Source organism: Orycteropus afer, unplaced genomic scaffold (genome assembly GCF_000298275.1).
Source record: "Orycteropus afer afer isolate SDZICR_OR568_19922 unplaced genomic scaffold, OryAfe1.0 scaffold00136, whole genome shotgun sequence".
In the NCBI taxonomy this organism is placed as follows: domain Eukaryota; kingdom Metazoa; phylum Chordata; class Mammalia; order Tubulidentata; family Orycteropodidae; genus Orycteropus; species Orycteropus afer.
The window spans coordinates 797,512-809,597 of NW_006921723.1; the positions used below are offsets into that span (position 1 = coordinate 797,512).

At 50.7% G+C, this 12,086-nt stretch overlaps 1 protein-coding gene across 1 annotated transcript in view; it reads left to right on the forward strand.

Moving 5' to 3' along the window:
* Positions 1–11,794, forward strand: part of TMEM38A (transmembrane protein 38A) — a 34,756-nt gene extending 22,962 nt beyond the window's left edge. Inside the window, exons 2-6 of the mRNA XM_007945320.2 lie at positions 3,887–4,043; positions 6,528–6,712; positions 8,703–8,790; positions 10,621–10,738; positions 11,555–11,794. Of these exons, the coding sequence (XP_007943511.1) occupies positions 3,887–4,043; positions 6,528–6,712; positions 8,703–8,790; positions 10,621–10,738; positions 11,555–11,794 (788 nt within the window). The remainder of the gene's footprint in view (positions 1–3,886; positions 4,044–6,527; positions 6,713–8,702; positions 8,791–10,620; positions 10,739–11,554) is intronic.
* Positions 11,795–12,086: the final 292 nt, after the last annotated feature.

Sequence of the window (12,086 nt, forward strand, 5' to 3'; positions counted from 1 at the left end):
CTTGGCTGCTAAACGAAAGGTTGGAGGTTCGAGTCCACCTAAGGTGCCTCAGAAGAAAGACCTGGTGATCTACTTCTGAAAACTCTGCCACTGAAGACCCTGTGTCCTACCCTGACACACATGGAGTCGCCATGTGGGGTTGAGGTCAGCTCCACAGCTCTGGAAGCAGATGTGCCCACAGTGCGATCAATTGTATAAATTGCAGAAACCTAATGTGGGATGAAAAGCAAGCTGTACAAGGAGACCTTCAGAATGACAGCATTTTCTATGAAATTTAAAGACTTGCATTATTTCCTACTGAAGCTTTCCCAGACTGCCTTTGCTAGGCTAGGTCCCCAGGCGCACCCTTTCACAATGCTCTATGCCTCTCCTTAGGAGCTCTGGTAGCTTAGTGCCTAAGGCACTTGACTGCTAACCAGAAGGCTGGAGGTTCAAACCCACTAGCCACTCCTCAGAAGGAAGATGGGGTAATCTACTTCCGTAGTGATACTGCCTCGGAAACCCAAGGAGGGGTCTCTATGAGTCGGGACCAACTCGATGGCACATAATAACATGTCTCTCCTTTACGGAAGTTGACATTTGATTGTGGGATTACTTGACTGTGCCACCTCTGCTCCAGGCTATGAACCCCACAAAGGCAGCAACTGAACCTGCTCTTGCTCTCAGTGGTACCCCCCAGTGCCTAGGACAGGCCTGGTACACAGATGGGGCTCAAAAAATCGTGTTGCCTCACTTGACCCTGAGGAGCCCTGGTTTCCTCATTTGTCAGGTGGTATATGAGTGCCTTAGGGCTGCTGTAACAAATTGCCTCAAATAGGTGATTTGAAAAAACAGAAATCTATCCTCTCACTGTTGTGGAGACCAGAAGTCCAAATTTAGGGTGTCAGCAGGGCCATGTGCCCCCTGGAGGCTCCGGGGGGATCCATCCTTGCCTCTTGCCCCTCTCGTGGCTCCATGCATTCCTTAGCTTGTGGCTGCATCACTCTGTCTCTGCCTCCATCCTCATATGACCTTCAGTTCTGCGTGTCTCTTTGTCGGCTCCTCTCCTCACAAGGAAACCAGTCATCAGTCATTAGATTTAGGGCCCACCCTAATCCTGGATGATCTCATCTGGAACTTTACCTTAATTATATCTTTTTTTTTTTTCCCCCCTAAAGCCCATTGCCAACTCATACAGATCCTGTAGGACAGAGTAGAACTGTCCTTCAGGGTTTCCAGGTAATCTTGAGGAAAAAGACCTCCACCTCTCTCTCCCTCAGAGCAGCTGGTAGGTTGGAACCACGGACCTTTCAGGTAGCAGCTAAAAGCTGAACCACTGCATCACCAGGGCTCCTTAATTATATTTGCAAAGATCCTGATTCCATGATTCTCAGTTTTATGTGATCTGATGTAATTATCCTATGTGCCCATGTTAATGAGGCAGGATACATTCTACGGGATTAGGCTGTATTGTGAGTCAATCTTTTTTAAGATATAAAATAGATTGACCTACGATACAACCTAAGATATAAAAGAGATTGAACATGCAAAGATCAGAGGACCTCAGTACCACCAAGAAAGTAGAGCCAAGAGCAGAGCACATGCTTTAGACCTGAGGTCCCTACACTGAGAAAACTACTCCAGGGGTAGACTGATGCCAAGACGTAGGGAAGTCTCCAAGGAACACTGGGCCCGCACATGCTGAAGGGAGACAAGGACCTTCCCTCAGAGCTGACAGAGAGAGAAAGCCTTTCCCTATGGCTGGTGCTCAGAATTTGGACTTCAACCTCCTAAACTGTGAGAGAATAAATTTCTGTTCGTTAAAGCCATCCACTTGTGATGTTTCTGTTATAATGGCACTACATAACTAAGATACCCTGTCTTAATTTTGAAATTTTTTTTTTTAAAAATTTATCTTGAAATAGATTAAGACTTAGAAGAAGTTGCAAAGATGGTCAGTGTCTTGAGACAGTGTGTGTGAGCTGCTGTGTGGAAAATGAGTTTGCTCTGTAAACTTTCACCCAAATCACAATAAAAAATTTTTTTAAAGTTGTAGACATGGTACAGAGAGTCCCATGTACCTGTCACCTAGCTCTTCCCAATGACAACATCTTACATAACCACAGCTCAGTATTAAAACCAGGACGTTGATATGGGTACAAGACTATTAACTGCAGACCTTTAGTGATTTGTACATTCATTGGGTGAGGGCAATGGTGGTTGAATCCTCACCTTCCCTATGGGAGACTGTGGTGCAATGGATTACTTAATATGGCTTTTTTAGCCATGGTCTTTGTGACTCCCACCAGATGGAACTAAGCAAAGCTGAGGTGTTTGTGCCCATCAAGGGGATTGGATAGCTTGCTGATAATGTAAATAAGGTACATGGTGCCCTTGTGGGTGTGGGACCATGGAAATAAGATGTATGGAACCCTAATGTAGGGATTGGTTACTTTTGCTATTCCACAAGGCTTAAAATGAACCATCTCAGAAACAGAAAAGGGGGATCTCACCAAGACAGAGAAGAGCCAAGAGTGAGGTGCGTTCTTGAACCTATGACCCCTGCAGCACAGGGGCACCTCTCTGACAACAGCAGAGAGATGGTGGCGGCAGAACTGAGAGGCCAGCACCAAGACAGAGCAGTGGGCTGGCCAGCCCACAGAGGGAGAAAGTTGAGTGCCTCCAGGCAGAAGGCTTGCTAGCGTAGTGGGGTGCACCTATTGGCTTTGTGAAAAGCTTTGTAACACTTGGCGGAGCAGGGAAGAGGCCAGGCGGAGAGGCCAAGGGCCAAAGAGAGGCATGCCTGCAGGCATGGTTGAAAGCAGGCTGTCCTGATGCAAGAATTGCATCTTGAGCGTTACTGAGCCTGAATTGTAACCTGTTACTTCCCTAATGAATGCCATGTTCGTGACTATGGTCTATGAGTTGTGTGTGGCCATTGCAATGAATTAATGAACCCAGAAGAGAAGTAGAGAGTGCCACGGGAGGAATGGTTGGTATCAGAATTGGTAGAAAGTTTGCAAGGTGAATCAGCCTCAGATTGCTGATAGTGATTCTGTCTTCTCCTAGTGAAGATAGAAGAGGTTAGAGGATGCTGCCCCCATGCTCTTTTCTCAGAGACCCTGGTTCATTGTCAGGACCCCAGTGAATGTACCTCATGTCCATCCACCACTTGACTGTCAGTGGAGGCTTGAATGTTGCTTTTGTTCTGAACAGATTTCAGTGGAGCTTCCACACTGAAACAGACGAGGAAGAAAGACCTACTGCAGTAATGCAGTCTCTTGCATCAGGCTCTTGAAACTTTCAGGAGGAAGGTCTGTGGCGGGTGTTTTGGAGAGCAGCGCACATTCAAAGCCATAGTTTGGCCGCCATTTTTGAGCAGACACCGCTGTTTGTTTCCTACTCGGATCAGCACCACTGGCAACAGATTTGGTTGCTATGCAGTGCATACACAGCCCTGTTAGGATGGTTGTGGCCATAGCACGCTAATCTCTGCCTGTTTTCATATGGTCCTCTGTGTGTGTGTGTCTCTCTCTGTCTCTTCTCTTATATAAGGGACTAGTTATATCAGATTAGGACAACCCTACTTCAGTATGATTACAATAACTTATCATCTACAAACAAAAACCCTATTTCTCCAAACAAGGTCAGATTCACTGGTACTAGGGTTAGGACTTTAACGTATCTTTAACATGTCACTGAGGACCGTGGAAAGAGCTCACCTAGCGCTGCCTTTACTTCCTGTGTGACCTCAGGGCACACACAAAACCTCTCTGAGTCTTGGTTCTTTGCAGTGAATGAGACTGCTGAGCCTGGGCAGGGCTTCTGAGGCTGGGCTGACATAGGTGTGGAGCATGTTCCCAACTCCTTTATGGCTGATGGTGAGGAACTCCCCTGTGCCCACCAGGAGCGGTCGAGCTCTCTCGGCGCCACCCTGTTGCATCCTGGCTCTGTGCCATGCTGCACTGCTTTGGGAGTTACATCCTGGCTGACCTCCTGCTTGGGGAGCCTCTCATCGACTATTTCAGCAACAATTCCAGTGTCCTGCTGGCCTCGGCCGTCTGGTGAGCCATTGTAGGGGACAAAGGGGAGCAGGGCTGGGGGAAGGGGTGTCACCTGTGCCAGGTGTCCAGGAGATGGGAGGAACTGGGACCCCACACACCAACCATAGGTCCCCCGATTACCTCACCCCCACACCCAGGTCTGCCCCAAGTCCTTGCACATTATGGGGGAGAGGCTGGAGAAACTGACAAATTTGTGGGATGGTAAGTCAGGTGCAGTGTGGGGAGGAGGAGTCAGGGCGGCCATGGAAAGGAACTGGGTTTTGCTTATATGTTTGTTCCCAAAGATCCTTGGTAGCGCAAACAGTTAAATCCTCTGCTGCTAACCAAAAGATTGGCAGTTCAAACCCATCCAGTGGCACCACAGAAGAAAGGCCTGGTGATCTGCTTCCATAAAGATTACAGCCAAGAAAACTCTATAGGGCAGGTCTTCTTTGCACAATCAGTTGGAATCAACTAACAGCACCTAACAACAACATAAATATTAGATATAAGCAGTGATTCTTCCGTCCCCTTAAACCGGTCTCAGTTCCCATGTACTTACCATGGTGTGTGCATCTCAACTTCCTGAGGGTGATTCTAGTGTTTAAAGCCAGTATTTTTGATACAAGGTCCCTGGTTGGTGCAAACCGTTTGCACTCAGCTACTAACCTAGAGTTTGGCAGTTCAAACCTAAAGTTCGAACTGAAGTTTGGCAGTTTGTGATGGAAAAAAGGGCTGGCGATCTGCTTTTATACAGATTATAGACAAGAAAGCCCTATGGAGCATGGTACCCTGCAACCAAGTGGGTTATCATGAATTGGGATCAACTCAATGACAACTAACAACAGGTTTATGATCATCCCAGGTCTCAGAGACAGGGAGGTACGGCACACCATGAGGCAGGCCCTGACAGGGCTGTGCCTGGGGAAGAGGTGGCAAGCCGGAATTGTAGGAGATACTTATGTATGGCAAGCAGGGTGGGGTTAGGGAGGTCTCGCAGGCTTCCTGGGGAGTGGGCATTTTGAATAATTCTGCAGCTCTAGGACAGAGGGGCTATCCCTAAGTGTCGGGCGCCTGCTGCAGGGTGATAAGTGTTGATGCACAGTGGCCCAGGAATGTGAGAACCCAGTAAGGGGAGTGTTTGAACTTAATCAGCTGCTTAAGAAGGGGAACAGGGATCCCTGGGTGGTACACACCGTTTGCTCTTAGCTGCTAACCAAGAGTTTGGCACCCAGCAGAACCGCCACAGAAGGGCCTGGCAATCTCCTTCCATAAATGTTGCTGCTGAGTCAGTTCTGATTCCTGGGGACCCCATGTGTGCAGAGTCGGACTGCTCCATAGGCTCTCTGGGGCAGATCACCAGGCCTGTCTCCTGAGGTTTCTCATAACCTTTTGGCTGTGAGCTGAGTGCTGTGTTAGGGGAAAAGAGACCCCAAATTCAAATAGGTTCAATAGAGACACTTTTATTAAGCCTTGGACAGAACAAAGACAATCGTCCTACCTGAAGGAAACCATCAGCATGAAAAAGATGAATGGAGTCCACAGTCATGGCCATGTGGCTAATTATACAGGATTTTAAATCATCACAGAATCATGATTGGTGGTAGACAGATTCATCACTGTTACAGGTGGGACTACAGGAGCAAGGTAAAGACCATGATTGGGATTTGAAGATAGGAAGGGGTTACAGGATTGGTTCTGGGCCTTGACTACCTGGCTAGGTGATGGTCCAGACAGGCTGTGGCTCATGACCTTGCAGCATGAGTCATAGCCACAAGGTGGCTAGTAAACAATACCAAGACCCTAACCTTAATTTAGGGAGCTCTGGTAGCATAGTGGTTAAGGCACTTCACTGCTAACCAGAAGGCTGGCGGTTCGAACCCGCCAGCCACTCCTCGGAAGGAAGGTTGGGCATTCCTACTTCCGTAGTGATACTGCCTAGGAAACCCAAGGAGGGGTCGCTATGAGTCTGGGCAGACTGGGCAGACTCAATGGCAAACAACAACAACAACAACCTTAATTTAAATTAACAAAGGACACTCCCAGCCAAGTTCCCTAGTTCTTTGTGAGTATCTACTCCTCCTGAAGGCAGCCTGCCCCTCCCTAGGTGTGTCCTGGAACTTGTCTGTGCCCAGCCACAGTGCTGGTTTATGGTCAGAAAGAAGCCAAATGGTATCTGAAACTTACGTCAAGCCTCAAAATGGAGTTAAGCCTCCCACCACAGACCACAACCTTCCACAAACCCAAGTGCTTTAGATTTGAAGCTCTCATACCATGCTTAACCCTGGGCCACCCAGGGACTCCTCCATAAAGACTGCAAACAAGAAAAGCCTATGTAACAGCTCCATTCTGCCAAAAAAAAAAGAGGGGGGGGGACAAGCCAATCTCCAGCCAGGGCTTCAAAGCTATGTCAACACAGCTTTTCAAGAAAATGAAATTGCAGACACAGGGTCCCCCTCCTGGGGCCCCGGCTGCTTCCCAACACATGGTGTGCTCTCCCCAAAGGTACTTGATCTTCTTCTGCCCACTGGACCTCTTCTACAAATGCGTCTGCTTCCTGCCCGTGAAGCTCATCTTCGTGGCCATGAAGGAGGTGGTGAGGGTCCGCAAGATCGCCGTGGGCATCCACCATGCACACCACCACTACCACCATGGCTGGTTTGTCATGATCGCCACTGGCTGGGTCAAAGGTAAGCAGGGCGGCAACAACCAAAGTGGCCCCCAGTAGGGACCCCCACCCTGATTACATGTCAGGTCACCCCGTTGATACAGCTCCACGCTGGGGGGTGTCGGAACTGTAGCAGGAGTCCAGTTCTCCTCATTTGCCAATACTTTTAAGGTTCATGGGAAGCTTCTGCCAGTTTAACTACCAGAGGTAAATAGGATGACAGTGACCAGGCTGATGCCTCTAGGACACGGTTTCTTAACCACAGTAGTAGTGATATCTGGGGCTTGTTTTCATTACCTAATTGAATTGGGAGCTCTGGTAGCATAGTGGCTAAGGCACTTGACTGCTAACCAGAAGGCTGGTGGTTCAAACCTACCAGCCACTCCTTAGAAGGAAGATGGGGCAATCTACTTCCATAGTGATACTGCTATACTGAGGTATAGCTTGAACCCACAGTATATATCAGCGCTCCTCCCCCCACCATTGGCACACCTCTTCCTCCAGATGGGGATGCATAAAATCAAACCTGACCCACTGCCATCAAGTCATTTCCATATACCCCGGAAGCGTTTCCAAAGCTGTAAATCTTTACGGAAGCAGACTGCTTCATCTTTCTTCAGTGGAGTGGTGGGTGGGTTCAAACCGCTGAGCTTTTGGTTAGCAGACAAATGGCCAACCACTGTGCCAACAGAGCTCCTGGGGGTGCCCCAGCCTCCTCATTAGCCAGTTTCTTTGGGGTAAATGGGAAAATTCTTGCAGAAATTTAACTGTTACGTTTCCACTTAGGATTCCTGGTTCTCTCTACAATAAAGCAGTTTCCCCAGTGGCATAGCGTGCCTTCCTGTAGGGGGTGGGGCGGGGCATGTCTTGAGAAAGATGGAAAACTCAGAGCCTGAGGAGGAGAAAAGGTGGGAGCCTTCTGGAAGCCTGGGCTGGGGCATCTGGGGAGGACCAGGGGTGTCCAAGACCTGCCCTGCAGTGGGGGGAGGAAGGGAAGAACAGACAGAAACTGTTCCTTGTCAGTTTCTTCATGCTGCTATAACAGACGTACCACGAGTGGTGGCTTTAGTGAACAGAAGTTCATTTTCTCGCAGTTCAGGAGGCTAGAAGGCCACAGGCAGGTCACCAGCTCTAGGGGGAGGCTCTCTCTGTCTGCCGTGTGGAAGGAAGGTCATGGTCTCAGCTTCTTTCGCTTCTTTCCAGCTTCCCTTGGTGATCTCCATGGGGCATCTGCCTTCTGTTGTTTGTGCTTGCATGTCTCTGTCTGTGCTGCTCCTTGTAACTCAGAAGTGATTAGGCTTAGGATTCCCCCATTGACATAACAAAGAAAGCCCTGTTCCCAAATGGAATCCCATCCATAGGCATGTTGTTAGTCACTGCCAGTTCAGCCCATGGTGACGCCAGGTACATCAGAGTAGAGCTGCTCCATAAGGTTTTCCGGAAGCAGCTCACCAGGCTTTTCTTCTGAGGCACCTGTGGGTTGGTTCGAACCGCCAAAGTTTTGGCTAGTAGTTGGGCCCTGAAGGATTGGCACCACCCAGGGATTCCTATCCACAGTTATGGGGTTAGGATTCCACACATACTTTTTAAAATAAACCAAACCCATTGCTGTCAAGTTGATTTCAACTCATAGCAACCCATAGGACAGAGGAGAACTGCCCCTTAGTGTTTCCAAGGCAGTAAATCTTTATGGAAGCAGATTGCCTCATCTTTCTCCCATGCAGTGGCTGTTGGGTTCGAACTGCTGACCTCTCGGTTAGCAGCCAAGCACTTAACCACTGCACCACCAGGGCTCCTACGCATGTCTTGGGAAGACACAATTCAATCCATAGCATGCCTTCATTCTTCTCTGAATGTGCTGTGTGACCCTCTGAGCCTCAGTTTCTCCACCTCTACCTGGTGATGGCACACACCCAGGCTGCATGTCCCTCGAGAGAAGCCCTAGGAGTGGGTAGATTGCCCCTTGGGCATCTGGAGCTGGGGTGGCTCCTTCAGATGCTGCCTGCCCATAGGCTCTGGTGTCGCCCTCATGTCCAACGTTGAACAGCTGCTCCGAGGCGTCTGGAAGCCAGAGACCAATGAGATCCTGCACATGTCCTTGTGAGTAGCCACCCGCCTGCCCATGTTCATGGGCATCTCAGGCCTCACCCTGGGCTGGGTAACTTGGAGAGGTCTCAGCCTGAAGCTCTCCCATCTAGGAGCTTCCAGAGGGAAAGGGCAAGGCTAGGGTAGTCCCCAGGGGGACCGTGGCCTGCAGAGCAGTGATTGGCAGAGCTGCAGAGAGGAGGTGACAGTTGATTTGGGTTTTGAAAAGTGAACAGGACTTTCAGCAGGGAAGGAGCCCTCTGGCCACCAATTCTGCAAAGCATCAAGTCAGGAAGGAGAACAGATGGGGGCCAGTTCAGAGGGTCTGGGTGGAAGAGTTGGGTGGGGAGTATGTAATTGGGTGGGGAGCAGAGGATGGAATGAGGGGGAGTATTGGGGAAAGCTTGGGCTTTGGTGGGAAGCAAGAAATTAGAGTAGGGTAGAAAAATGGGGTTGAGTGGGGCACATGGGGTGGGAGTGTGGGGTCGGGTGGGGAGGAGGGAATCTGGCTGGGGTAAGGTAGGGGCATGGGGCTGGGTGGGGAGTGTGGGGTGACAAATGTGGCTGGGACAAGGTGAAGAGCAGTGGACAGGCGAAGTGCAGCATCCAACCCAAGACCCTACCTTGTATTTAGCCTCATATATTTCTAAATATATTTAGAGTTGGGCTATTCACCCTTTCTCAGTACCCAATAAATAAAGCCATAGCTCTTAAAACATAGCAGAGTTAAGGAGCTCATCCATATACCAAAGAGAATTATCTCCCATCTTACACTTTGGAAAACATGTTGTTGTTGTTGTTGTTGTTATGTGCCGTCGAGTCGTACCTGACTTATAGCGACCCCTCCTTGGGTTTCCGAGGCAGTATCACTACAGAAGTAGATTGCCCCATCTTCCTTCTGAGGAGTGGCTGGTGGGTTTAAACCACCAGCCTTCTGGTTAGCAGTCAAGTGCCTTAGGCACTACGCTACCAGAGCTCCCAACATAGAGTACCTCATTTCTTGTGGGAAGCCAGCTCTATCCTCTTCCCAAAGATGAGGACACACAAACCCAGAGTGTCTGCATCACTTGCTAGGAAGCAGGCAGGGGGCTTCCCTCTTGGGCTCCCTTTCTGCCTCACCAGGTGGCTGTGAGGGTCCAGTGGAACCACGCATACGAACCACCTGGCATTGCCCCAGGACCAGGCGAACGCTTTGCATATGTTCAGCAGAAGCATCGCGGAGAAGAAAGTGCAATGGGAGAGACACGAATCCGGAAGCAGAAGTCTTGGGTCTTTCTTCTGTGACAAGATAAGACATTGTAAACATACTCTGCAGGGAAGAAAAAGGACGTTAAGAAAAACTCTTGAGTGTTGTAACCACACTGTCCAGGGAGTGCCCTGTTCAGAGGTCCCCAAGACTACACTCTGATGTGTCACTAGAAGAACTCATAGTACTCAGAAAAGCTGTGAGTCCCAAACCAAAAAACCAAACTCGCTGCCATCAAGTCAATTCTAACTCAGCAACCCCCTGATACTGCGTGGCCCAGGGCCCTACCATGAATACCATGGTTGGCACAGGCCATCTGAGGTGACCCATGACCCCAGGTAAACAAAGACACTTATCAGGCAGGACATTCTAAGGGCTTGGAGGTCACCTTCTAGAATTCAGGGGGCAAAGGTCAGACCTCTCTGGGCAAGGTTAAGCCTTTCCCGCACAGGGCAGCATCCCCCCTCATCCATACCACCAGTGTGCCTTTCTAATGCACATTCAGGAGACGTTAGGGTAGGAGTGGAGTAGGGGTTCCACTGGACAAGAGGCAGCCAGCCCCCTGTGGAGCCCTGATCGGCTACACCCCTCTGTTTCAGCCCCACCAAAGCCAGCCTGTATGGAGCAGTGCTCTTCACCCTCCAGCAGACACGCTGGCTTCCCGTCTCCAAAGCCACCCTCATCTTCATCTTCACTATGTTCATGGTGTCCTGCAAGGTAAGCTTCCCCTGGGGTGAGGCTGGGGGAGGGGCTCAGGATGTGGTCACTCCTGGCTGAGGGAGGCCTGCACAGAAAGGGGAAGAGCTTTGGTGCAGGGTCTTCCTGTGGGTGGGGGTGGGGGGCCTGAGGATCAGAGTCCAGCAGATGGGGGTGGGGCTGCAGACATCCTGGGCCAGCCCAGAAAGGGAAGGAGCTTCCCTTCAGGGTCTTCCTGGGGTTGGGGGTGGGAGAGGGAGAGAGAGAGGGAGTGGTACTCTGGCCGAGGGCCCTGCCCTGGAGGTAGCAGATGTATTTAGGAAACAAGACGAATTAGAGTCCTGGGTTACAGAGAACAGAGAAGGAGGCACTAGGGTGGACAGTTGGGAAGATGCCCTGTTAGACCAGGGGTGGTGCTGATCCATGGTGGGCCTTGAGCCAGAGTGCCCCCATGGGGAAGGGCCTCAGAGCCATGCCCTCCTCCCATACACATGAATCCCGCCCAAGTTGAAATGAAAGACCCCAGCATAGGGGTGTGCCCTCCTCTGGTGGGAGCTCCAGTTTCAGGGGAAGAGGAGAGGGGAACAGGGTTCAAGTCCTATTCCGCCCCTTGTTTACTGTGTAACCCCAGGCCGTGGCCTGCACCTTTCTGAGGCCAGTGGAAACCATTGTGGAGGGGTAGACATGCCAGTCCTGGTTTTAGCACCAGAAGTCCCACATCCTGGGACCTCCAGGATGCTGGTCCCCTTTTGGGAGTGTGTGCAGCCAGAGTTCAGGCTGGGGTGCCTCTCTTCCCCTGACCCTGTTGACCTGTCTCTTTCTCCTATCCCCCTTTAGGTGTTCCTGACGGCCACCCACTCCCATGGCTCCCCCTTTGACGTTCTGGAGGGCTACATCTGTCCTGTGCTATTTGGGGCAGCCTGGGAGGGTGACCATCACCATGACAACCACGGGGGTGGGGCCCACGGTGGCACCCAGGGCGGTGGCCCAGGTGCCCTGCACTCACCGCTGCCCTCCAAATCCAAAGAAGAGCTGAGTGAGGGCTCCAGGAAGAAGAAGGCCAAGAAAGCGGATTAGAGGCAGCCCAGGGGCCATGAGTGACAGGGAGGGGGCGTCCTGGGCTCGGTTCATCCCCTCTGGGCCCCAACTTCCTGTCTGTAAACTGGGGCCACTCGCCCACTCCCTAGGGCTGATGTGGTTAAGTAAGGTATGGGAGTGCAGAGATGGGGGCCCCCATCTCTCTGCCAGGCTCCCCTAAAAGTATTAGCTTTTGGAGGGGCCACACAGAATCCCAGCAGCAGCTCTAACCAAAAACCCCACTGTCATTTTCTTGGCTCCACACGTCCCTCTCTTAAACGCATCTTGACTC